Genomic DNA, 25439 nt, shown 5'->3' on the forward strand with positions numbered 1-25439 from the left:
CCCTTCTCCCCTACTAAATATAAGTGCATGTGTAAATACATGCTTATGTATTCTTCAGATGAATAAGAGTTCAGAATTCATTAGGGATACTGGCTTCTCACTTTCTTTCCTTGTAATTTTGTCTGCATTTGATATCAGGGTAATGCTGGCCTCATAGAATGGATTTCAAAGTCTACCTCATTCTTTAGTTTTATGGAAGACTTGAGAAGGACTGGTGTTAATTCTTCTTTAAATATTTGGTAGAATTTATGCTTGAAGCTTGGATATTCTTTGTCGAAAGGTTTTAGAGTATTGATTTAATCATGACACCTGTTACAGTTCCATTCAGAATTTCTATGTATTCATGATTCATTCTTGGTAGGTTGTATGTTTCTAGGAATTTATTCATTTCATCTAGATTATCCACTTTTTGGTGTATAAATATTCATATAATCTTATGATTCTTTTCTTTTTATTTCAGTGGCATCAGTTGTATTGTCTTTCATTTCTGATTTTACTTATTTGATTCTTCTCTCTTCTTTCTTATTTAGATTTGCTAAGGGCATGCCAATTTTATCTTTTAAAACAGCTCTTATTTTTAGTGATTTTACTATTATTTTCTATTTTCTATTTGATACATTTCTGCTTAATTTGTTCTTTTCTCTCTAGTTCCCTGAGGTACAAAGGTAGGTTTTTGATTTGAGTCTCTCTTCTTTTTTTATATAATTGTTTGTCATAATAGATTTCCTTCTTAGTGTACCTGTGTAAGCCTAGCACACACCATCACATATTTTCCTACTGGGTGATATACTCACATACATTATTGGGGTGTAGTTTTGATTTAATGAAATATTCCTGACATCTTGCTTTTGTCACTGAAAAAGGCTTTATTGAATGCATACATGCTTTTTGTGTCTATTAACCTTTTTAGTTATAGCTACTTTTTAATACTTTTGTGTTTTAGCTATTGTATCAAAATTGAAAGAAATTTCCCCACACTTTTTGTATTCTGTACTGTTCTATGCGTTTACTTTATCAATGTTTTAGACTTTCTTAAGCTAACGTGATGTTATTTAGTGCCCTTTCTTTTCAACATTTCTTATAAGGCAGGTTTAGTGGTGATGAACTTTTTCAGTTTTCTTTTATGTGAGAAAAAATGTTCTCTCTTCTCCTTTTGGAAGGATACTTTTGCTATTTATAGTATTCTTGGTTGACCATTTTTTTTCTTTCAGTACATTGAATAGTTCATCCCACTCCCCTTTGACCTGCAAGATTTCTGCTGAATCTATTGAATTCTGCTGAAAAATCCACTGATATTCTTATGGGGGTTTCATTGTAATGGATAAGTTGCATTTTTCTTGCAGCTTGAAAATTCTATTTTCCTTTGACTTCTAAGTAATTTGATTAGAATGTGTCTTGGTGTGTATTTCTTTGAAGTCATTTTTTTTTTCCAAGGTGGGGGTCGTTTTTGCTTCCTGGATCTGGATGTTCATTTCCTTCCACAGATTTGGGGATTTTTAAGCCATTTTTCCTTTGAGAAATCTTTCAAGTCATTTCCCATCTCTTGTTTTGGGATCCCTATAATGCATATTTTGGCCCATATGATATTATCCAATAATTCTCTTATTTTCTTTACTATTTTTCTTTCTTCCTTTTGCTACTGTGATGAATAATTTCAAATGAATTTTTTAAAAATTCTGTGATCCTTTCTTTTGTGTGATTTAGTGTGCTGTTTTATCCTCCAGGAATTTTTCCAGTTCGGTTATTCTGTTTTCAACTACATGATTTCTGCTTGGAGTTCTTCAGAGGTTTCTGTCTCTTGTTTGATACTCTCACTGTTTTCATGTACTGTTCTCTGACTACAGTGAACCTTATTATGACAGCTATTTTGAATTCTATGTCATATAAATGATATATTTCCATTTCATTAGGGACAGTTTGTGGAGATCTATGTTGTTTTTTTGGGTAACTATTTAGACCCTCTGGTCTTGTGTCTGGACATTAGAAAAAATGTCTACCTGTCCTAATCTTCATGGACTAGGCTTGTACTAGAGAAGACCCCCACAATGAGTCTGGCCAGATGGTGGGAGCCTCTAACTTTTCTTGTCATTCCATCCCATTTTGTTTGTTCTTTTTGCTCCATGGCTTCTGGAGTATGCCAGGTAGATCAGTACCGTAAAATAGAACAAGGAAGACTGAAGCCAATTCCTCAGGCAGCTCTGTAATAAGGTGGATCGTTGGATACATGATTGGAGGAAGAGAGTTTTCTAGCTAGCTCTGTGCTAAGTCAGTGGTGTGTGTGTGTGTGTGTGTGTGTGTGTGTGTGTGTGTGGTAGGTAGGTGGCTATTGTGAGTTCCAATCCAAACTGCTGTCTCTGTTCCACCTTACTCTGTGCAGCTAAACTATGCTATGTTCCATGTCCCCTTGCCTTTCTGAGACATACTGTACAAAAGCTAGTCTTATGGGTAGCTCGTAAAAAACTTCAGGCTTTGGATGTATGGTACACCTCTTTCCTTTTCCAGGGAGTAGCTAGGGACTGGGGGATTTTTTCCCAACCCCATGTGCTATGCCAAGATAGGTATTATGACAAGAGGGTGTCTTGAATTTCCCTAACAGCTTCAATATGTCCGGTTTCGTGCATGCACTGGGTGCAGGACCTTCTTAGGCAGTTTCTAGATTTCTTACAAAGGGAATCTGTACACAAATTATGTTTGAAGCAGTATGTCATGTAGAACAGTAGAAATTAAGGCTTCCTCTTCCATCATTTTACAGAATGGGAAATGGGTCTTGACTCTTCCTTGAGGAGATGTATGATCCATACAAGTGAAGGGAAAACTTGATCAAATTATTGAGTCCCGAAGGAACTGAAGACAGATTATGGTCCAGGGTGTTTATAGAATCCCCACAGTTTCTGATTACACTTAGAAATTTTCCTTGGGGAAGACACTGAGCAAACTTCTGTCTTGTTTACAGCTGAGTGCCTTATATAATCACACTCACATTAAATCCTCTGTGATTTACCAAATAGCCAAAATGATAATTATAATAAAGACTGTTTTTGTCTGCTGTTTGAGGAAACTAAAAGTCATCATTGGAAATTATGATGGATGATTGTTCTAAAAGATTTCCAGGGCATATCAGAAATTAAGTGTGGGCTGCATTTTCTGTGAGTTAATGGAACCAAATCCTCAGAGCCTGAAATTGTCCTTCCATGACAATGGGGGTAATAATAATTATAAGGAAGCACCAGTGTTTTCTGGCCTAAGGTGGGTGAGCTTATGAATTTAATTTTTATTCATGTTCTCCTTTTTTAAGATGGAAGTCTGAGGATCTAAGATATGTCACTTCTCCCCCCCGCCCCCCAGTTTTGTAGTCCTGAGTCTCGAGTGAAATTGGCAGAAAAATCTGTCAGGAGCAGGGACTGTTTAGAGATGTTGTAGGGGGTGGTCCAAGAATGCATTCTGTCACTCACTAAGTTCCCTCTCCATGGACAAAACTCTTGCTATTCCAGGTTTGTGGCTTTTACTCTGTGACACGGAGCAATAACTTCTTGTACACTTGTCTGTTAGTTTGGGATTAGAAATGATCTATTTGGTTTCCACTACACCAAGTCTAATCTGCATTAGAAGCCAGCTCCAGGTCTCAGCTTCCAATTTCACTGGTGAAGAGAGCGCTCAAGTGAATGAAAATGATTGAGGAGAGATGGATAATTCTGTCCTGGTGCAAACTTCTCCCTTATTTTTTGTTTTTTTCCAACAGTTTTGTTTACATTTGGCAGCATTTTCCTTCCCTCTATAGACTAAGTTTTGAAGTTCTTTGTTACTTAGCTTACAGAGTCCAATAAGGGGCAGTCAGAGTCACTCAGTATCATGTAATGGTAAAGGAGTCTATGGGTCTAGGTTGAGCTAGTCTTTTACCTTCCCTGTGCATACACCACACTCGGGAGAGGAGATATGGTGGGAAAAGCTGGGTTTTTCCCTGTTTAACTTTTTCTTCTCTGCTCACAGACCACTTAGAGAAGAATGGCTCATAGAAATGCTTCTTTTGTGACTGAATTCATTCTGGTGGGGCTCACAGACCTACCAGATCTCCAGCTCCCCCTGTTCTGCCTGTTTCTAGTTACATATGTGGTCACTGTGTTGGGGAATTTGGGCTTGATAATTCTAATCGGGCTGAATTCACACCTCCACACCCCCATGTACTTTTTCCTCTTCAATTTGTCCTTCATAGACCTCTGTTATTCTTCTGTGTTTACACCCAAAATGCTGACTCACTTCACATCAAAGAAGAATATTATCTCCTACAGGGGATGCATGACTCAGCTGTACTTTTTCTGTTTGTTGTTGTTGTTGTTGTTTTTGTTGTTGTTGTTATTTCTGAATGTTATGTGCTGACATCAATGTCCTATGATCGCTATATGGCCATCTGTAACCCACTTTTGTATCATGTTGCCATGTCCCCTAAGGTATGTTCCAGACTTATGCTTGGTTCATATTTGATGGCATTTTCAGGTGCTATGGCTCACACAGGATGCATGCTGAGAGTGACCTTCTGTGATGCAAACACCATCAACCATTATTTTTGTGAGATCCTCCCTCTTCTGCAGCTCTCCTGCTTGACCACCTATGTGAATGAGCTGGAGGTTTTCATTGTGGAGGGCATCAATGTGATTGTGCCCAGTGTCACCATCTTTGTCTCTTATGGTTTCATCCTCTCCAGCATCCTGCACATCAGCTCCACTGAGGGCAGGTCCAAAGCCTTCAGCACCTGCAGTTCCCACATAATCTCTGTTTCTTTGTTCTTTGGATCTGCTGCATTTATGTATCTTCAACCATCTTCTGCTGGGTCTATGGATGAAGAGAAAATCTCTTCTATCTTTTATACCAACACAGTTCCCTTGATGAACCCTCTAATTTACCGCTTGAGAAACAAAGATGTTAAGTTTGCTCTGAGGAAAATTCTGAGTAGGAGACAGTTTTAATCAGAAAGAGTGTCTGTCTGTGCAGTTAGTTACACAACAGGGAGCTTTTATGTGTTTAATGAAAATATTTAGTGGTAGGCTTCTTTGCGTATTTTTTTTTGAACATGGTAAAAGAGATTTGAGTCTTCCTCTATAATATATTTCCAGTCTTTATATCTAGGTCTTTTTTTTTTCATCATTTGCACAATGTCTTCACTTTTTTCCTGTTTAGCAACAGGAATATATTATCTGAGTTTTTTAAATTGTTCATTTTTTTAAAAAGATTTTATTTATTTATTTGACAGAGATAGAGACAGCCAGCGAGAGAGGGAACACAAGCAGGGGGAGTGGGAGAGGAAGAAGCAGGCTCATAGTGGAGGAGCCTGATGTGGGGCTCGATCCCGGAACACCGGGATCACGCCCTGAGCCGAAGGCAGACGCTTAACCGCTGTGCCACCCAGGCGCCCCTAAATTGTTCATTTTGAATTTCTTTTTTCCACTGGAAAATGGTGAATAGTCCCCAGATTATTGAACTGAGCAACAATAGAGTGACACCATACCATTGGGGTTGTTCTTACCATTTGCTTAGAGGCATAAATCAGATACTGTATGTATACTCCTGTTTCTTACTTCTGATTGGCAAGAATATGTCTTTTTTTTAATTAAGATTTATTTATTTACTTTAGAGGGGCTGGGGCAGAGAGAGTGGGAGAGAGAATCCAAGCCGACTCTGTGCTGAGCATGGAGCCCAATGAGATCATGACTCTGAGATCACAACCTGAGCTGACACCCAGAGTTTCCACCTTAACTGACTGCACCACCCAGGCACCCCAAGAATATGTCTTTTTGAAATAACAGAAATTGAAGTTTCCATAAAGATTATTATTTTTAATCCATTTTGTTTATGTAAACATTTTGCAGCAGGCTTCTTTTGGCAAAGAGTTGGTTTTCTTTGTTTTTATTTTTATACAGTCAAAGTAGCACATAACTGATCAACAAAACATATTTACCATATGGATGGGAAAGTGAAGCTCAGAATAGTTAATGATTTACCCAAAGTCACACAGCTGCACAAAGACAAGGTGTAGAGTATCCTCTTAGTCTTCTGATTTCAAGTCTACTGTTCTTTGTGATATGCTTTGCTTCCTCTTTATGATTTTTGTTTCAATACACAAGAACTAACGCAAATAATAAATCATGGAACAGTACATCAAAAACTAAGGATGTACTTTATGGTGACTAACATAACATAATAAAAAATATTATTATAAAAAAAAAGAACTATAAAAAAAAATGAACTATCTTTCATTTCTGTTTGATGGTTGGTTCTGCTTTGTTCCAGGATGACACATGAATTTCTCTCATCTGGGTATTAGGTTGGTGGTGTGGTAAAAAGGGTATAGATCTCATTCTATATAATCCATGTTATATAACTTCATTATCTGAATTCTGTCTACTTTCTCCATAGTCTTTCCCTAAAGAATTTCCTTAGGCATTATTTTTGATACCAGTAATGAAAACCATTGAAAATATAGAAATATGGCAATATTTAAGCACAGAGAAAAGACAACCTCAGTTTTTGAAAATATTATAAAACATAGTGACTGAATCAGAATCAGGTATCACAAATATACTTCAAGTTCAAAGGTGACTCAGCAGTAATTTTGTGATGAGTCCCACCATATTGGATGAATGCATTTTATAATCTTGACTGCCTGGATAAGCATTGTTTTTGGAAGTAAGGATAAATCTGAGTCTGAAGGTGGAAATTGCCTATACTCAGTAAAGTGGAGAGTGAATAAGTCAATGACCCTTGGTCTCTGTATGTATATACTCTAAATGGGATTTATCTTTCTAAAATTAGGTCACTATTTGTACTTTATAAATTATTTGATTTATAAAAGTGATTATGAAATGTGCTGATGAAAAGGTAGGTAAAATGAACAATTTGGCAGTTACTGCTAAGAAAGATAAAGATTAAAAAAAACATGAAAAACTAAAACTAAACGGACAATTATATAAAATAAGGGCCAAAAACAAGTGCTCACTCCTCACTGATACTGAAATTAGGAAACATGAACGGATTAACATTACGTTGACAGAAATCAGTCTTGAATATATGAATTCATTTCCCAATTCGGTAATAGTCTACTCAAGCTGTGATTCGGTGGTTTTTTTTTTTTTTTTCATTTGCTCTTTCATTTAGTTAGGCAAGAATCATCTAATACCCAGTCACCAAAAAAGGCACTTATTTAGTCCCTAAATTTTGAAAATCCTTTCTACTCTTCAAAGAAACCTCAAGTCATAGGTATTTATACCAATGAATTATGAATCTTGTTTATTGAAACTGAAGTTTGGAATTGTAGCGCATAAAAATTAGAGTTCTACATACTAGATAAGTAATTGTGGGTTAAACTGTTCAGAGTGAAAAATTATCTTTCATATCTTGGAAAATTGGTATTGTAGCTGATGTACCTTTGACCCTTGTCCCATACTTTTTTCCCCTGCCTGAAATCACTACCTCCTGTTTTTCTGTGTCCTATTGCCCCCTGGCCTTACCTTTTCAGGAACATTTTCTGATTCCTTAAGACTAGGTCAAGGTAAACTTCTTTGGCTTGCATCCCATTGGTGTTTGGTTCTACTGTAGCATGTGTCACATTGTATTATAAATCCTCTTTATATTCATTTGTCAATCTCAATAAAGTGGACTTTTTTCCCTCTTGAAACAAGTGGGTCTTTGCGTAGAGCACGTACTCAAAAAGTATGGTTAAAACAAAACCGCATTTTAGTACTTGATACCAACTATGTTCCGGCATAAGGAAGAAAAGAAGTAGGTCTTTCCACTTTCTCACCCCTCTAAGAAGAGTAGATACATGTTCAGTGAGAATGGCGGGTGGAGCTGACCTACAATCTGAGGGTCTCAAGAAACTGGTCTTGTCTGTTCAGTCAGAAAACCTACCGCTACCAGCTAGACTCAGCAGCTACAAATCTTGTTGTATTAGAGATCTGTTGATGTGCATTTTGATTGTTATGGACCAGCCAGACATAGTCCTGACGTTTATGGAGAGTTTGCCAGACATTCACTTGCTGACATGTCCATGCACAAGTCATATATACAAAAACATGTACATGTACATGCATAAATATAAAAATCTGCTTGACTCTTACATTTCCAAAATAGCATTGGTGACTATACTCAAGGCAATCTATTGTAATCTAAGCATTTTAGCTAGTTTTGTATTTCAGTCAAGTGAGCTTCAGTGACTAGATATCTGGTTGAAGAATCCCAGTTTCTAGTGAAGAATACCCTGGGCATCTCTTCTCAGAGAAGGGAAGGTAACAATTACTTCATTAATTGTTAATTCTTCATTTTCCAGTACCTCATAGGTGCTCATATAATTTATTTGAATAATTAGTGGCAGAACTATAGGTATGGTGCGTACAGTGGTTGTAGTGAATTGCAAGATAGTGGTGTTTGATTAAGGTTTACAAGAGATTTCATATGGTGGCGTCCTCTCATTTAGTCGTTCAGATTCTTTTTTCTTTGCACGTAGAATCACTTGGTAGCTTTAAGCAAGTACTGAGATTCATGAGATTTAAAACAGGAGTTTTCTCCTTGATCAGAATATATGACTTTATTCAAACAGATAAGCATTAGTAAACATTTAGCTGCTATACAATGAAAAAATGAAAACATGGCTTTTGTTTTTAGTTTTACCTAATCACCACTAAATGTAACAATATTCATTTTTATTAATAAACTGAGTTTCCATATCTATCTAGGTCATTGTTTCATTTCAGCCTTTTGCTATACAATTTTAGTTTTGACTTAGACCTGTTGTCAAAGTATTAATTGAGACCTTGAAGGCTAGGTTCTGTATCTACATTTAGAATTCTTTTTTTAAATTTAATTTCCTGAGGTACAATAGGTTACAAATACTTCATCAAAATGAATGGGAAATTGAACGTGGAACTAAAAGAAAGTAATTATTGAAGACGCAGCTTCCCTTAGTAGGAGATAAAGAGGCTGATGTGTTCCTCCATGAACCCAACCAGTTTTATGGCCATATATTTTCTCTCATTTTAAAATAAAAATATGTCATTTATTTAAATAGTAGCTCTTAAGCAGACTCTTCAAATAGAATATTGTAAAGTTGGTCAAAGTAAACTTGCATTTTAAGAGACTGACTCATAGTAGCCACATCCCAGCTATCTGGCATGTAAGAAGAAGCAATCCAAAGAGAGGAAAAATCCTATGTCAAGAAGTGTATTAAATATTGAGAATACAAAGATAAATTGGACATGGATCCTAATTCATTGAGAAGGGGATGTTTCAATGAGTATTTGGGAAAATATCTTTTTTAAAATTTTTTATTTATTTGAGAGAGAGCACATGTGAGCACAAGCAGGGAGGGGGAAGGGCAGAGGGAGAGGGAGAAGCAGACTCCCCACTGAGCAGGGAGCCTATTGGGGGGCTCCATCCCAGGACCCTGAGATCATGACCTGAGCCAAATGCAGACACTTAACTGACTGAGCCACCCAGTGCTACCCCTGGAAAAATATCTTTTTAAGGGAGATTGTGTCCAGTGCAAAAACTGCTGAGGTGATACTTCCGGCATGTTTGAGAATACAGAAAGGGCTAGTGTACTGAATAAAAGGAGTAAGAGAGAGAGTTGAAGGAGACAAGGACAGACATGTAACAAGGGGCAAGATCATGGTGGAAATTGTTGGTAATTGTGAAAGTTGGACTTTACTAAGTGAAATGGAGTACTGGATTAAAACATAATACATAAGATATACATACACATAAAGCATATATATAATATAGACATAACTACCCAATATATCACAACTATGACACTACCACCTTGATTTGAGAAACTCTTGTCTCTTACTAGCATTAATGCAAAGCCTTCCTAATTAAATGCCCGTTTCTTCCATTGCCTCCTACAGTTTATCTCCTAAAAGCAACCAGGACCTTTTTTTGGGGGGGGGAGGCAAAGATCCTTTATGCAAATCAGCAGATCTAGTGTTCCTTCTCTCCTTTATCATGAGTAATGTTCTAGGCTGTTTAGAAAATTTATGATCTACCAAATATCAGAGGCAAAAAGAGTTTTCCTCTAAGTGGGTCGTTGGTAGGACAGTCATACCCAAATACCTTGAACTCCAGATTACTGCACCTCTCTTTAACCAATACATGGATCGTGACACTGTAGGATTTGTAAGGGCGCATTTCTGAGGCCTGTTTTCCAGAAATGTAATTGTTCATCGCCTTTACTCACAGGATTTCCATTCTTTTGATCTGCTTTTAATACCTCATAACTTCACTTGAAGCTTTCTTATTTATAATCAGACCTTCTTCAAATGGGAGCCAGGGTTGGAACGAGGATGCCCCTGAAGGGATCCCAGTGTCTCCTTTTTAATATAATAAGCAGTTGTGGAGGTTTTTTTTGTTTTTGTTTTTGTTTTTTGTTTTGTTTTTTTTTTTAAAATATGGAACGCTTCACGAATTTGCGTGTCATCCTTGCGCAGGGGCCATGCTAATCTTCTCTGTATCGTTCCAATTTTAGTATATGTGCTGCCGAAGCGAGCACTGTTTTTGTTTTTTAAAGGTTTTATTTATTTGTCAGAGAGAGCGCACAAGCTGGGAGGGGGATGGTGGCAGGTAGAGGGAGAAGCAGGCTCCCCACTAAGCAAGAAGCCCAATGTGGGACTCTATCCCAGGACCCTGAGAGCATGACCTGAGCCGAAAGCAGATGCTTAACTGACTGACCCACCTAGGTGTCTGAGTTGTGGAGTCTCTTAACAAGATTTTAAACCCCAATTTATATAACTGATAATTTTCTGTTTACCTTAGATCTTTTCCCAAAATATGACATAATAAAATTTCCTTTTTCTTACATAATTTAGTTATTACAGCAGTTTCAAATATTATTACAATTTATTAGGAAGATCCTAAACAAGAGATAGAAAGGTAAAAAGATACTTCAAAGAAACCTAAAATTAAAATTTCAAAAGGTATAATCTTAATTTCAATCGGTCAGATATTTAGTGCCTACCAACCTGTTCCATCTCTCTCTTTTAGGACGTTGCCATCAAAAAAACCATATATATATAATTGTGGTAGCATGAGTTATTGTTTTCTGTTTGGAGACACTATTTTACACAGTTTGAAACATTCAGTGTCTGGTGCTTTTTCACTAATAGGAGGACCCTCTCATATTATAGAATGATGCTCTTCCTCCTCTCCTTACCACATACATGTAAGTAGTGTATGTGTAAATATATACTTATATGTGTTTACTTATCCACACACAGACACAAATATATTTATAACATCATTTGAATATTTTGAGGCAATTGGGTTGATTTAAAACTTAAAACAGTGAATTTACTTAAAAAATAACAATTATATTCTATATTTAAGCTGAAAAACACAACCCCTATTACAAATATCTTTTACAAGCTCTTTGTTGGTGGCAGACTGTGTTGATGCTCTATCCAATTGATGTTATCCTCCAAGTATTCTTAATGACAGAAACTTCCTTTTTTGATAGAGGCTGAAAATGGGAGATTCTCATTTTTGTCAGTCTTCCTTGCAGCTGTGTTGCCCGTGAGGCATAGCCACGTGACTGCCCAGACATAAAGGAAATAATCTATTGGCATCTGGAGATGATTTACTTCATGCTATGCAGAGATATGTGAAAGATTTCTTTTGCCTTGTTGCTTGCTTTATTCTTTGGATATATTGGTGTTTAGATGTCATTCCTGGAGCTCTGGCAACCTTTTTGTGAGCATGAGATGATAAGCTTGAGAATGAAGGACAACAAACTGAGGATGGGGAAATGGAAGAGGTTGAATCCTTGATGAGAGTGATTTCTTGCTAAAGGAAGCCTAGGATAATCTAGTTTTAGGCTTATTGCTAGGTGAGAGAAATAAGCTCCTATTTAAAATGGGTTTTTAATTGAGCACTCTGTAACTTGAAGCTAGAAACTTTCTAAGTAGTAGCATAGGTTGACGGTTGCATTCCCAAGATATTAAATTTTAAAAAATGTTACTTAAGCAAATGAACATCTTCGTGAGACTCTTAATCCTTTTTGGGAAGCACTGAAGAGAGAAACTAATTTATCATGATGAGAAAGTGAGTTTGTGCAGATTTAAACTTAAATTTTACTTATTATCTTTGGTTCCCCTAAACTGTGATCTTTGTTTACTATTCCCTATGGTCTTTGAAATATAAACATTCTCTGATATTTTTTCTTATATTTGTGAGAAGGCTAAAATATTGTATCCACTCAATGTGTGCAAAATATTCAATCAAAATAGTTCTTTCAAGTCTTTCTACTAAGTAGAACTCTGACTCAATTTCTTCTTCCATTTTATCTAAGACTTTATAATAATTTGAGACTTATACTTTTGTTACAAAATATCAATTGCCCAACGGGTAATGGAATACCACTGAAAGTTCTTAAACTAAGGAGGAATAGAGTTTTGCTTTCAAAGCTTATTCTAGCAGCAGTGTACATGATTGAATAAGAGGAATTATGTGGGAAAATGCTAGAATAATAGGAGGTACTACAGTTTAGCAGTATGGTTCAGTTAAAATCGAAGAAGCTGTGTGGTGGCTGTGGGACAAGGATAGAGGTCATTGTGGTCATAGACACTATTGCTTAGCACTAGTGAGAAATGTGGAATGTGTTCTGGAGGTTTGCAGCCAAAGAACAACATGATCTTTAGAAATATTTACTGAATTTCTTCTATATGCTCTGCACTGATCTTAACCCCAGGAGCAAAGTACTAAGCAAGAGAGAGGAGATGTTGTCCTTATAGAACTTACAGTTTATAGGGGAACACAGGAATTAAGGGAAAAAAATGTCTGATGAGTATTATGAGGTATTCATGAGGATATAAATAATAACCAGTGACAATTGTTGACTCTTATTATATGCCAGACAATGTTCTAACTATATTACTAAAGAGAGAGAGAGAGAAAGAGACAAATCAAGAAACAGACTCTTAACTATAGAGAGCAAGCTGCTGGTTACCAGAGGGGAGGTGGATGGGGATGGGTGAACTAGGTGATGGGGATGAAGACGTGTTGAGCACCAGGGGTGGTATGGAAGTATTGAATCACTATATTGTATATCTTAAACTAATATTACACTGTACCTTAACTAAGTGGAATTTAAATAAAAACATTAACACATAAAATAAAAATTTAATTATGACAACAACCCAATGAAAGAGATGCTATTTTTGTCATCCTAATTTTACGAAAATGAACTAGAGAAACAGAAATTAAGTAACTTGCCCAAGGTATTATTTCAAAAGTGGAAATAGGAAGATAGGATTCATACGCACAGCTGCTAACTCCATTGCCCCTACTCTTTTCTATGAGAAGTAGAAATTGATTACTCCAGTTACCGAGTGTTGCATAAAATGATAGTAAGCAGGCCAGGTAGAAATTTCCAGTAGGTGATTAAAGTATAAACTTGAGAAGGAACATACAGAATTGCAAATTATTTTAGAGATATTCCAGGAGAGAGAACAACTGAGTTATTGCAATCTTTGAAAGATTTGAGATGAAGAAATAAGGGAGCTTGGAGGCAGAATCCTCCATTTAGGGAAACAATTCCATTTAGGTTATGTGAACAAAGAAGGGATGAGAAAACACAGTAGGTTTTCCTTCAGCGATGAAGGTAAGGGGAAGATGGGATTGTACTTTGAATCTAGGGATGTACAATCCCTAGAGTGACTGAAGAGGAGTGAAATATTGAGTCCCTAATGAACTAAATACATGTCATGGCCCAGGGTACACAATCTCCCTATTTGTTTACACATACAATCTGTTCCCTGAGGAAAAGACTGAGCAAGCTTCTACCCTGTTTATAACCAAGTGTGTTATACCCTTAAACTCATTTAAATCTATGTCCAATAAGTAGTAAATGTGATACTAATAAAGGCTTTATTTTTCTCTGCTTCTCAAGAGGACTCAAAGCCATAATCAGAGAGTATGATCAGAAAGATTTCAAGGGTATATCTGAATTTAAGTCAGGCGAATCCTCTTAGAATCAAAGCCTCCGAGCCTGAAATTGTCTTTCCAGGACTACGAGGGTAAATACCAAGATAAGAGAACACTGAGGTTTTCTGACCTAAGGAGGGTGAGTATCTGAATTCCATTTGTAACACATTCCTTGTTTTGAGATGGAAGTTCAGAGGTCTGAGATATGCCACTTTCTTTCCCATTCTGTGCAGTATTAACGTTCAAGTGAACCTGGCAGGAGAATGTGTTAGAGGGAGATGAGTGAATGTTCAGAGATTAGAGGGTACAGGGGATGCAGTATCTCCATCAGTAAGTCCCCTCTCTCTGAATGGAACTCTCACTCTTCTGGATTTATGGCTTTTACTCTGTGATATATGGCAGTAACTCAACCTCCCCTAGACCCTGGTCCCTCATTTAGGTTAGAAACAGTGTTCTTAATTCTCACTCCATCAAGTGTAATCTGCATTTGAGGCCAGCACGGGGTTGCTAAGGATTCTGCCTCTTATTTTATTGGTGAGGGGAGGGTCAAATGAATGAGGAAATAGTGAGATTCGGGAAGGATGATTCTGTCCTGGTCCCAACTTCTCCCTTGGTTTTTCCAGCAGTCATGTTTCCAGAGGTCAAGTTCACTGGACTTGCCTCTCTAGGCTAAGTTTGTGATGCCCTTTGCTATATTTAGCTTATAAAATCTTTAATAAAGTGAGAGTTAGTGTCCCTCAGGAGCATGATAGTGGTAAAGGCAGATTCTATGTGTCTAGGTTGCGCTAGTCTCTGGCATTTCCCTTGTATATACTCTCTTTAGTACAAGATCTTGCAAGAAGAGGTAGGATGTTTCCTAATGTAACCCTAATTTTCTGTGCTCACAGATCCCCTTAGAGAAGAATGGCTCCTGGAAATGCTTCTTTTGTGACTGAATTCATTCTGGCGGGGCTCACAGACCTACCAGATCTCCAGCTCCCCCTGTTCAGCCTGTTTCTAGTTATGTATCTGGTCACTGTGTTGGGGAATTTGTGCTTGATAACTCTAATCGGGCTGAATTCACACCTCCACACCCCCATGTACTTTTTCCTCTTCAGTTTGTCCTTCATAGACCTCTGCTATTCTTCTGTGTTTACACCCAAAATGTTGATTAACTTCACATCAAAGAAGAATGTTATCTCCTACAGGGGGTGCATGACCCAGCTTTACTTTTTCTGTTTTTTTGCTATTTCTGAATGTTATGTGCTGACATCAATGGCCTATGATCGCTATGTGGCCATCTGTAACCCACTTTTGTATCATGTTATCATGTCCCCTAAAGTGTGTTCCAGCCTTATGCTTGGTTCATATTTGATGGCATTTTCGGGTGCCATGGCGCACACAGGATGCATGCTGAGACTGACCTTCTGTGATGAAAACACTATCAACCATTATTTATGTGATATCCTCCCTCTGCTCCAGCTCTCCTGCACCAGCACCGATGTGAACGAGCTGGAGGTTTTCATTGTGGTCGGTATCAATGTGATTGTGCCCACTGTCACCATCTTTGTCTCCTATGGTTTCATCCTCTCCAGCATCCTGCGCATCAGCTCCACGGAGGGCAGGTCCAAAGCCTTCAGCACCTGCAGTTCCCACATAGTTGCTGTTTCTCTCTTCTTTGGATCAGGTGCATTCATGTATCTTAAACCATCTTCTGCTGGGTCTATGGATGAGGGGAAAATCTCCTCTGTCTTTTATACCAATGTGGTTCCTGCGATGAACCCTTTCATTTACAGCTTGAGAAACAAAGATGTTAAACTTGCTCTGAGAAAAACTGTGAGTAGGAGTGTGTTTTGATCGGAAACAGCATTTCCAGTTAGTCATAGGACAGGGAGCTTCTGTTTTTAATTATAGTAATTTTATTGGCAGCCTGTTTATCCTGTTTCTTTCTTATCATGTTGAAAGAAAGGTGAATCTTCTCTCAATATATTATTTTTGCTTATTGAAGAGTAGGTTTCTCTTTCTTCACCATTTGCACACTTTCTTCTCCCCTTTTTTTTCATTTAGTGTTAAAATTAAGACAGAAATTTATTAGCTGTTTTTTTCTTTATCACTTTGAACTTCTATTTTTCTTTCTGGAAATAGAAGACTTGTCTACAAATGATCAAATCAAGGAACATTCGGGTGACATACTGTCATTAAAGATGTCTTATCTGCCGCTTACCTTGGCAGCATGAAGTGGACGATGTGTTCCTACTCTCAACCTTTCAGCATTCACTGAACAAGAATGTGTCCCTTTCAACACCAGAGATGGAAGGTTCCATAAAGACTGTCAAGTAGAAAGGACTTTGCATCTGTAAACACTGCATCACGCCTTCTTTTGCAAAGAGTTTTCTTAACTTTGCATGGTCAACCCTGCACATAACAGGTTGTCAAGATATGTTTATTGCATGGATTGGAAATAAAGCTCAAGTGACTAGTGACCTACAGTTCTCTGACTTCTGAAGGAAAACCTCAACTAAACTCTTAGTCTTCTGACTACAAGTCTATCACCCTTTGTAGTGTACTTTGCTTCTACTTTATTCTATTACTTTGCTTCTACTTTATTCTATTTCTTCTTGTTTCCATAAGCATGGAAAACAAAAAAGCATTTCTAATTTGAACATTGATAGTGCTTTGTTCCAGGGTGATACATGAATTTCCCTCAGGGTGGGTATTGCTTTTGTTTTTTGTTTGTTTGTTTAGGAAATTAGTTTGATGGTTTTTAATTTTTTTCCATTGGGAAAGAGAAGACTTTGGGGGCAAGTACAGTTCAGAAATGACTGGCTCAAATGAAATGTTACTTCTTCAAAATTAAAATAAAATGAATTTGATAATGGGAGTTAAGGAATACTCTTGTGATGAGCACTGGGCGATGTACGGAAGTGTTGAATCACTGTATTGTATGCCTGAAACTAATATTACACTGTGTGTCAACTAACTGGAATTTAAATAAAAAATTAAGAAAATAAAATGAATTTGGCATGTTGGCACGTACTTGTAATTCACAGAGCAAGGCATAGGAGGGAAAAGAGCCCAGAACATACAGTTAGGCCGGGGCTCAACCAGACACATGATCAATAAATAAAACGTCTCAGTGTGCAACGTGGTCATGAGGATTTAGAAACCACATTTCAAAATCAGTTTTAATTCTGCTCTATATAGTGCTATACAAATACAGTCCATAAAGCTTTCATAAAATTTATAATGTACAGTGAGCATACAGCAGTAGTGTTTGGAGGAATGAAGGTGAAAAGCTGTGGTACATTTGGGGGACCAGGCAAACAGAGGACATTTCAAAAGGTAAGCAGTGAGTAGTTAATGAAAACTCAAATTAGGAAGAATGAATCCAGAAAACAAAATGATAATATGATAAAAGTTCGTTCTTATGATTTCCCTCCTCTTCCTGGAAGGCCCTAGAAATATTATCAGGATCACAAGATTTCTCAAGTTATTTGATATAAAAAAAAAAAAAGTTAACCTCCCCAGGACCTGAAGACATGAGAACAACTAATTCACTCCTGTTTTTTGCTGGCTTCTATATGCTACTTCTTACAAATTTAAGGTAGAAAACCCTCAAGTTGCGATTAGGAAAGCAAGGATAATTTGAAAGAAACTTTCAGTGAGTAAATCAAATTATGACAATGTCTTTTCTGTAACAGGATGTCAGATTATTTTTCTTTTGAGAAAAGGGACACAAAACTTTTACTCTAAAAATCATTGATCTTAACCAGGGGATAATGTCAACATTTTGTAAGATAACTTTAATAATATTTTCAATTTTACCTGTTTTCTAATCTCCACTTAAGACGTAGATATTGTGAAAGTTGGCATGACTGGTATATTTGCCTGTTTGTTTGTAGATATTGGGCATTGCTAAACTTATGTTTTGCATGACTACCCATACCACATCTCCTGACTTCAGTATTAATATGCTTGATTCTCAGTTGTTTATTTATATAAAATGGTTGATCTAGTTTGGTGTTTTCTTTCTTTTTTTGTTTCCTTTTTTTCATTTATTTACTGTCTCTTTTTCTGCCTTTCTTTCTTTCCTTCTTTCTTTCTTTCTTTCTTTCTTTCTTTCTTTCTTTCTTCTTTCTTCTTTCTTTTTTTCATCTTTTTTTTTTTTTTTTTAGAGGGAGGGGAGGAGGGGCAGAGGAAGAGAGGGAGAACATCCCAAGCAGTCTCCATGCCCAAAGGGAGCCTCACGCAGGGCCTGATCTCACCACCCTGAGATCATGGTCTGAGCCAAAATCAAGAGTCAGATGTTCAATCAAGTGAGCTTCCCAGGCTCCCCTACTGTCTGTTTTGATGAAATTGTTTTCCTTGTTGAGATTGAAGTGTATCTAGGTAAGTAAATAATACCTGTGCCATTCAGGGACCTCTATAGACGTTGCAGACGTGTGTCTCTCTACCCTGTTATGTATTTTATCACTAGTTAAGATGCCCCCAAGTATGTGTTAAAACTGGTCACTAATCTTTCATTTGAGAAGTCTGAAAATACAAATTAAATTTGTTTCATTTTTAGAGAAGGTAAGCTTTCTTTCAAATTGGTTTCCATTTTTTTTCAGATTATTTTTGAAAAAAGTAACAAAAGTTTAAATAAAGCTTGTAAAACCTAGATTTGGCAAAGTTTTAAAGAAAGAGACTTATGGGCACCTGGGTGGCTCAGTTAGCTAAGTGACTGCCCCTCTCCCTTTGTCCTTCCCTACGCTCATGCTCTCTCTCTCTTTCAAATGAATAAATAAAAATTTTTAAAAAATATTTTAAAGATTCTATTTATTTATTTCAGAGAGAGAGAGAGCACACAAGCATGAATGGGGGGAGGGACAGGAGGAGAAGCAGACACCCTGCCGAGCAGGGAGCCTGATGCAGGGCTCAATCCCAGGACCCTGGGATCATGACCTGAGCCGAAGGCAGATTCTTAACCAACTGAGCCACCCTGAGTAATAACATCTTAAAAAAAAAAATTTAAAAAATACAGTGACTCAGGTATAACTTCTAGTTAGCAACTTAAGCTCTATTTGAACTTCTCTTGAGGAAGGGAATCAAGTTAGGGTGTTTTACATGTAAAACATAGAGCTATCCTTAACAGTTTTGGTTTTTTTTTTTTTTTTGAGTTACCTGAAAGGAATGCATGAAATAATGAGAGAAAAAATATATATAACTTTATTGAAATTGTACAGCTGAAAGTTAAACAGGTAAGCCCTGAGATTCGCCTGGGCCTATGAACTAGGACAGAGCTGTTTCTAAGTCAGTGTGAACACTTCGAGTTTCAGTGCTTAATGGAAAGTGGTCCTCCTAGTTAAAGAAAGTTCCCTGATTATATCCTGATTTTGTTTAATGGACACTTTCTCTAAGCAAGCTGCTATTGCTGCTCAGGGTCAAATTTGGAATGATTAGAGTGCACTGTGGTTAAGAGCTGATAAAAACAGAAATAAAAGGGGTTTTAAATTTTATACTCCTTTAATTTCTGAACCCCACATTTATAGATCTCCATCATCCACTTGTGTTTATCCTGCCTTCCTACACACACACTCACACGCTCACACACATACACGGTCTTCAAGTCTTGTATTTTATGAGATCACTGTGTAACAACTTAAGCATGGGATACAACCCACTTTTTTAGAAAGCTTTTATTTAAATTCCAGATAGTTACCATAAAGTATAATATTGGTGTCAGGTGTACAACATAGCGATTCAACACCTCATGCAACACCTGGTACTCATCACGACAAGCGTACTCCCTAATTCCATCACCTATTTAATCCATTCGCCCACCCCCTCTGCCCTGGTAACCTTCAGTTAATGGGTTGTTGGATTTGGTTTGCTAGTATTTCACTGAGAGTTTTTGCATCTATGTTCATCAGGGTTATTAGCCGATAGTTCTCTTTTTTAGTGGGGTCTTTATCTGGGTTTGGGATCAAGGTAAAGCTGGTGTCATAAAATGAATTTGGAAGTTTTCCTTCCTTTTTTATGTTTTGGAATAGTTTAAGAAAAATAGATAGTAACTTTTCTTTAAATGTTTGGTAGAATTTGCCTGTAGAGCCATCTGGCCCTGGATTTTTGTTTGCTGAGAGTTTCTGATTCCTGATTCAATTTCTTTGTTGGTTATTGGTCTGTTCAAATTTCCTAGTTCTTCCTGTTTCAGTTTTGGTAGTTTATATGTTCCTAGGAATTGTCCAATTTGTTGGTATATAATTTTTCATAATATTATCTTATAATCCTTTGTATTTCCATGGTGTTGGTTATTTCTCTTCTGTCATTTGTGATTGTATTTATTTGAGTCCTTTCTTTTTTTTCTTGATAAGTCTGGCTAGGGCTTTGTCAATTTTATTGATATTTTTCAAAGAACCAACTCCTGGTCTCATTGATCTATTGTTTTGGGTTTGGTTGTTTGTTTTTTTTGTTTTGTTTTGTTTTGTTTTTATATCATTTATTTCTGCTCTCATCTTAATTATTTCCTTCCTTCCGCTGGTTTTAGGTTTTGTTTGTTCTTTTTCTAGCTCCTTTAAGGTGTTAGGTTAGGTTGTTTATTTGAGATTTTTCTTGCTTCTTGAGGTAGGCATGTATTGCTATAACTTCCCTCTTAGGACCACTTTTGCAGAATCCCAAAGGTTTTGGACCATTATGTTTTCATTTTCATTTGTTTCCATTTTTAAAATTTCTTCCTTTAAATACTGTTTGACCCATTCATTGTTTAGTAGGGTTTTCTTTAACCCCATGTGTTTGTGGTCTTTCCAGATTTTTTCTTGTGGTTGACTTCTAGTTTCATAGCATTGTGGTCATAAGAGATGCGTGGTATGCCTTTGATCTTCTTGAATTTATTGAGGCTTGTTTTGTAGGCTAATATGTGATCTATTCTGGAGAATGTTCTGTGTGCACTTGAAAAGAATATGTATTCTGGCGTTTTAGGTTGGAATGTTCTGAATATTTCTGTTAAGTCCATCTGGTCCAGTGTGTCATTCAAAGCTGCTGTTTTCTTGTTGATTTTCAGCTCAGATGATCTATTCATTGACGGAAGTGGGGAAGAAAAGGTAGTTTTATACATGCTTGCAGAGATGTGAATTATTATATCCTTTGGGAAAATCCATCTGAAATTAATTAGAAGAATATTCTGGGAATTTATCCCATTGAAATAAAAGTACTGGTATATCGAGATGTATGCACAATGATGACTATTTTACCATTGCTTTTGGTGGTAAAAGAATGGAAAAATTATGGATTTCTATCAATATGGTATTGTTGGGTAAGTTTTATGTCCAAACATAGAATTTTGGAGATATTTTAATGAAATATGATTAAATGACAAAAGCAAGAAGTAAAAAAACATGTAGTTGTAGTCAATTGTAAAGCCCCTATAAATCTATTTGGTTATATCAGCAATTAGGAAAATAAGGGAAGACGTACGCTGTGAACATAAATAACTGGGGCATGATGAGTGAAGGGGAACTAAGACAGGAAAGAGACTGCCAGGAAAAAGGTATAGGAAGTGATGTGTCTAAAAGATACAAAGAATGCATCATATGATCATGTGTGTGACGATATGTATGTACAGGTAATATTGTATAGGTATTTAAAATATGATTAGCCATGTGTTAGCAGTTGTGCCTAAAAGCCAAAGAAGCACTAGGAGAAAGAAGAGAGAAAAGATCTCTACCTCATTTGTCCTGGAAGAATGTGCAATTTTGAGTAGAATATTGAGCTCCCAAAGACACGAGGGTATAAGCGTCTTCATTCATGTATAAACAGTTTCATACACCTGTCCTTCCCAAAGGGTTTGAACTATGGAGAGTCTCCTAGGAAAGCCTGTATTAAACCCCCAAGACCTTCAAGCTCAGAGCAAGATCACGTACATGATGCTCCCTGTTATTATGTTGAAAACAATGAGTGCTGTTTATATTCTTTTTTTTTTTTTGTAGTTTAATGATCACCTCTGGGCAAAATCATTATTAAAATAATGATCTTTATCTGAATGAGTCTCAGAGCAAGTCAGAGACTGAGATTATAAATTCTCTGAGCCTTCCACGCAAATGGAAGACGAAGTGTTTGGTTCATCTCTGTTACTGCCCACAGCAGCAGAACTTTCCTTTTGGAGAGCAGTGTTGGAGAGGAAACCACAAGGCAGTTGTGATGCCACTAGGCAAAGAAGAGTAAGCATTGAGCTCTTTATGTTTTTATGTCCTTCAAAACTCAGAGCCATTGAAAGTAATAAAATTTTCTGCTTTTATCAGCTCTGACCCTGATGATTACAGTGTCTGCATAGGAAGAAAATAGAGATTAGAAGTAGTGCTGAGATTATGGGGTTTGCAGAAGGATTGTCTCCAATCCTTAGAGAATTTCCTATGGAGGAAACCCAGCTTCCACTCCTGACTTAATGACTTTCTTCATGTGTGTGCTTGGGAAACCAAAGAGTCTCTGCAAGTCTCTTTCCCCAACTCTGCTATGGACATGCTCTCATGATCTCCACCTTACACATTGTCAGTCTGGATCTGTGGCCAGGATAGGTAGATGAAGTGTGGTGATTAAAGATTAACAAGTACAAACTGGACAAATTGAAACAGAGAAAATATGATAAATTTCTATATTTCTTCCCCTCTTGAAATATTTCTCCCAGTGTTACTTGAAACTATGTTGATGCCTCTCAGATACTTGTCTTCCTTGTATGAGCAGAGCCAGATACACCTTCCTGTAAAATAGTTAAACCTCAGCAGAGTCCGTTGGCTTCTTGGCTCCAGAATGGACTGGGCATGGGATTGCATAGGAAATCTGGATTCTGCCTCAATATGATTTTACTCTCCTATCTTTCAGATCCTACTGGAAGAGCATGGATATGGGAAACAGTTCCTTAGTCACTGAGTTTATCCTTGTGGGTTTAACCAAATATTCAGATATCCAGCTGCCCCTGTTCTTTCTTTTCCTAGGAATCTACATTGTCACTGTGGCAGGAAACATGGGCTTGGTCACTCTAATTGGACTGAATTCTCACTTTCACACTCCCATGTACTACTTCCTCTTTAATTTATCCTTTATCGACCTCTGTTACTCTTCCGTCATCACCCCAAAACTGCTGGTAAACTTTGTGTCAGAGCTGAATACCATCTCCTATGCAGGTTGCATGACTCAGCTCTTTTTCTACTGCTTCTTTGTCAGTGCAGAGTGCTATGTATTGACAGTAATGGCCTATGATCGCTATGTGGCCATTTGCAAGCCCCTGCTGTATACAGTCACCATGTCCCCTCGGGTCTGTTCTCTGCTGGCTGTGATTGTATATGTGGGGGCATTTATTGGTGCCTGGGCCCACACAGGATGCATGCTGAGGCTGAACTTCTGTGATGCCAACACCATCAACCACTACATGTGTGACATCCTCCCCCTCCTGGAGCTCTCCTGCACAAGCACTTACGTCAATGAACTGGTAGTTCTCATTGTTGTGGGCTTTGATGTCGGCGTGCCCAGCCTCACTATCATTGTCTCTTACACTTTCATCCTTGCCAGCATCCTTCGGATCCATTCTACTGAAGGAAGGTCCAAAGCCTTCAGCACCTGTAGCTCACATATAATTGTTGTTTCTGTTTTCTTTGGGTCAGGGGCATTCATGTATCTTCATCCTTCTTCTGTTTTGTCCATGGACCAGGGGAAAGTGTCCACCGTGTTCTATACCATTGTGGTGCCTATGCTCAATCCTCTGATCTATAGCTTTAGGAACAAGGAGGTTAAGGTTGCCCTGAAAAAAAGCTTGAATAGAAAAACATTTTCCTGAGCTGAAGCAGTGTGAATTATCGTAAGAAAATACAGCTTTCTTTTAAAATTCTTTTTGTTCCTTTATAGAGGTTTGTCTTCTGTTTTGGGTTTTTTTTTTTTTTTCATAGAGAAAGAAATGAGAGTGTTGGACTTGGAATTGGAAGGCCCAGGCTGAAAACTCTTCAAAATAGGGATATCATATTACTTTATAGGGTTATTGGGATGAATAAATTAATGCAAATGGACATTTATAGAATAGTATTGGGGGCCTAATACTATGTTTTCTCTTCTCTTCCTTTTTCCTGTTCTTTCTCTCTCTCTTTCTTCCTTCCTACTGTTTTCCTCTTTAGAGGGAACATTCACAGACTCTCTTCTCTTCCTGAGGTCTCCATCATCATCAATGGCACCATCCTCTACTCAATCGCTCAGATCCCAAACTAGTATTTTCCTTGATTCCTCTCTCTTTGCTTGTCCTTCACACCCAATTTATTAAGTGTATACAGTTCTTGTTCTCCTAATGGCACTATCATTTGTCATCTCGAAACTGGCCTCCTGACTGGCCTATCCCTCTCTTACCTTTACCCCGTGAAATCCACTATCTACACTGCAACCAGAATGCTCTTTCCATGCTTCCAATAAGATCTCATTTACCTCAGTTTACTCTGTTCACTGCAGTTGTCTTCAATGTAAAACCAAGCTCCACATTATGTCAAACAAGGATCATATCTTGACCTTGATCACGTCTCCAGCCTGATTTTCTGGTGGGCCCCATTCCTACAAAATGACTAGATCCTGCATAAAATATAATACAACTTCTATATGTTATAGATACCATATACAACCATTATTAGCCTCCCTTTATAAGTGAGAAAGGGTGGAACTTAACTAAATGTGCATGATTATGCAACTAGTAAGGTGAGCACTCAACTTTGAACCCAGGCTATCTGGTTCCAGAGTTCCTGTTCTTCACCACTTTGCTATACTGACAATTTTATAAAGCACAAAAGCAGAAAAATTAAGCAATATATTCCATGGCTTAAATACATAAAAAATATAACTATTAAGAATACCAGGACATTTTAAACATAAAATTCTGTGTAGCAGTGATCTCTGGGCAGACCAGAGGGATAAGAAAAGGTAAAAGAGCAGTCATTCATTGGTACTTGGTAATATTTTAGTGCTTTATATGGATTGTAGTTTCAAGTTTTTTATTTTAATACTATATAATTTACGTTTATCTTAGGTATAGGAATTTTAAATTTCTAATATTGAAAAATAAAAAAAACAGACTCAAAATTAGGAGACTATTGAAAAATATGAGCCAATAATAAGTATTCTTACAAATCAATAAGAAAGAGAGCAATGTTCTCAGCATATAAGTAAAAGGGCAAATTATAAGAAAAGGCAATTGTTTAAAAGTACAAATGGTTAACAAAATACTTGAAAAAATTAGCCTTAAATTTAAGACAACAGTGAGATGTAATTTTATTCTACCAAATTGGCAAAGATCTGAAAAATAGATCCAGTCCTGGCTGGGATTATAGACAAAAGGCATCTCATATACTTGTAATAGGAATGGAATGGATGACTTATTTGGATGACAGTATTAAAAAGACCTATGCATGTTTACTCTGTTGACCCAGCAATTGAGCATTACGATTTAGTCCAACGAGATAACGAGTGATGTGTACAAAGATTTCCTTACTAGATGT

At 37.1% G+C, this 25439-nt stretch overlaps 3 protein-coding genes and 1 non-coding gene across 5 annotated transcripts; 3 read left to right on the plus strand and 1 right to left on the minus strand.

The window, feature by feature from the left end:
* The first annotated feature begins 4002 nt into the window (after positions 1 to 4002).
* Positions 4003 to 4961, plus strand: LOC123792408 (olfactory receptor 8B3-like). 2 transcript variants are annotated; one of them, XM_087868557.1, is made up of 2 exons: positions 4003 to 4318; positions 4351 to 4961. In XM_087868557.1, the coding sequence occupies exons 1-2, from the start codon at positions 4003 to 4005 to the stop codon at positions 4959 to 4961; spliced, it is 927 nt and encodes a 308-aa protein (XP_087724683.1). The 2 variants fall into 2 exon arrangements, with proteins under 2 accessions (XP_087724683.1, XP_087724684.1); XM_087868558.1 differs by having other exon boundaries at positions 4003 to 4315; positions 4348 to 4961.
* A 5466-nt stretch (positions 4962 to 10427) lies between these two features.
* On the minus strand, positions 10428 to 10534 carry LOC123792747 (U6 spliceosomal RNA). Its single transcript, XR_006779788.2, has one exon. It is a non-coding gene; the product is annotated as a U6 spliceosomal RNA (small nuclear RNA).
* Positions 10535 to 14811: 4277 nt separating this feature from the next.
* Positions 14812 to 15798, plus strand: LOC123792407 (olfactory receptor 8B8-like). Its single transcript, XM_045797560.2, has one exon. The coding sequence runs from the start codon at positions 14866 to 14868 to the stop codon at positions 15796 to 15798; it is 933 nt and encodes a 310-aa protein (XP_045653516.2). The 5' UTR covers positions 14812 to 14865.
* Positions 15799 to 22733: 6935 nt separating this feature from the next.
* Positions 22734 to 23746, plus strand: LOC123792406 (olfactory receptor 8B8-like). Its single transcript, XM_045797559.2, has one exon. The coding sequence runs from the start codon at positions 22811 to 22813 to the stop codon at positions 23744 to 23746; it is 936 nt and encodes a 311-aa protein (XP_045653515.1). The 5' UTR covers positions 22734 to 22810.
* The last annotated feature ends 1693 nt before the right edge of the window (positions 23747 to 25439 follow it).

The sequence above is a fragment of the Ursus americanus genome, chromosome 16 (assembly GCF_024610735.1).
Source record: "Ursus americanus isolate L20-20 chromosome 16, mUrsAme1.1.p, whole genome shotgun sequence".
NCBI classification, from domain to species: Eukaryota; Metazoa; Chordata; class Mammalia; order Carnivora; family Ursidae; genus Ursus; species Ursus americanus.

Excerpts from the sequence above, each read along its gene's own strand:
- LOC123792406 (XM_045797559.2), top strand. The coding sequence starts at position 22,811 with ATGGATATGGGAAACAGTTCCTTAGTCACTGAGTTTATCCTTGTGGGT.
- LOC123792408 (XM_087868557.1), top strand. The coding sequence starts at position 4,003 with ATGGCTCATAGAAATGCTTCTTTTGTGACTGAATTCATTCTGGTGGGG. Across the intron at positions 4,319-4,350 it reads TCAGCTGTACTTTTTCTGTT|TTATTTCTGAATGTTATGTG; the intron begins TGTTGTTGTTGT and ends TTGTTGTTGTTG.
- LOC123792407 (XM_045797560.2), top strand. The coding sequence starts at position 14,866 with ATGGCTCCTGGAAATGCTTCTTTTGTGACTGAATTCATTCTGGCGGGG.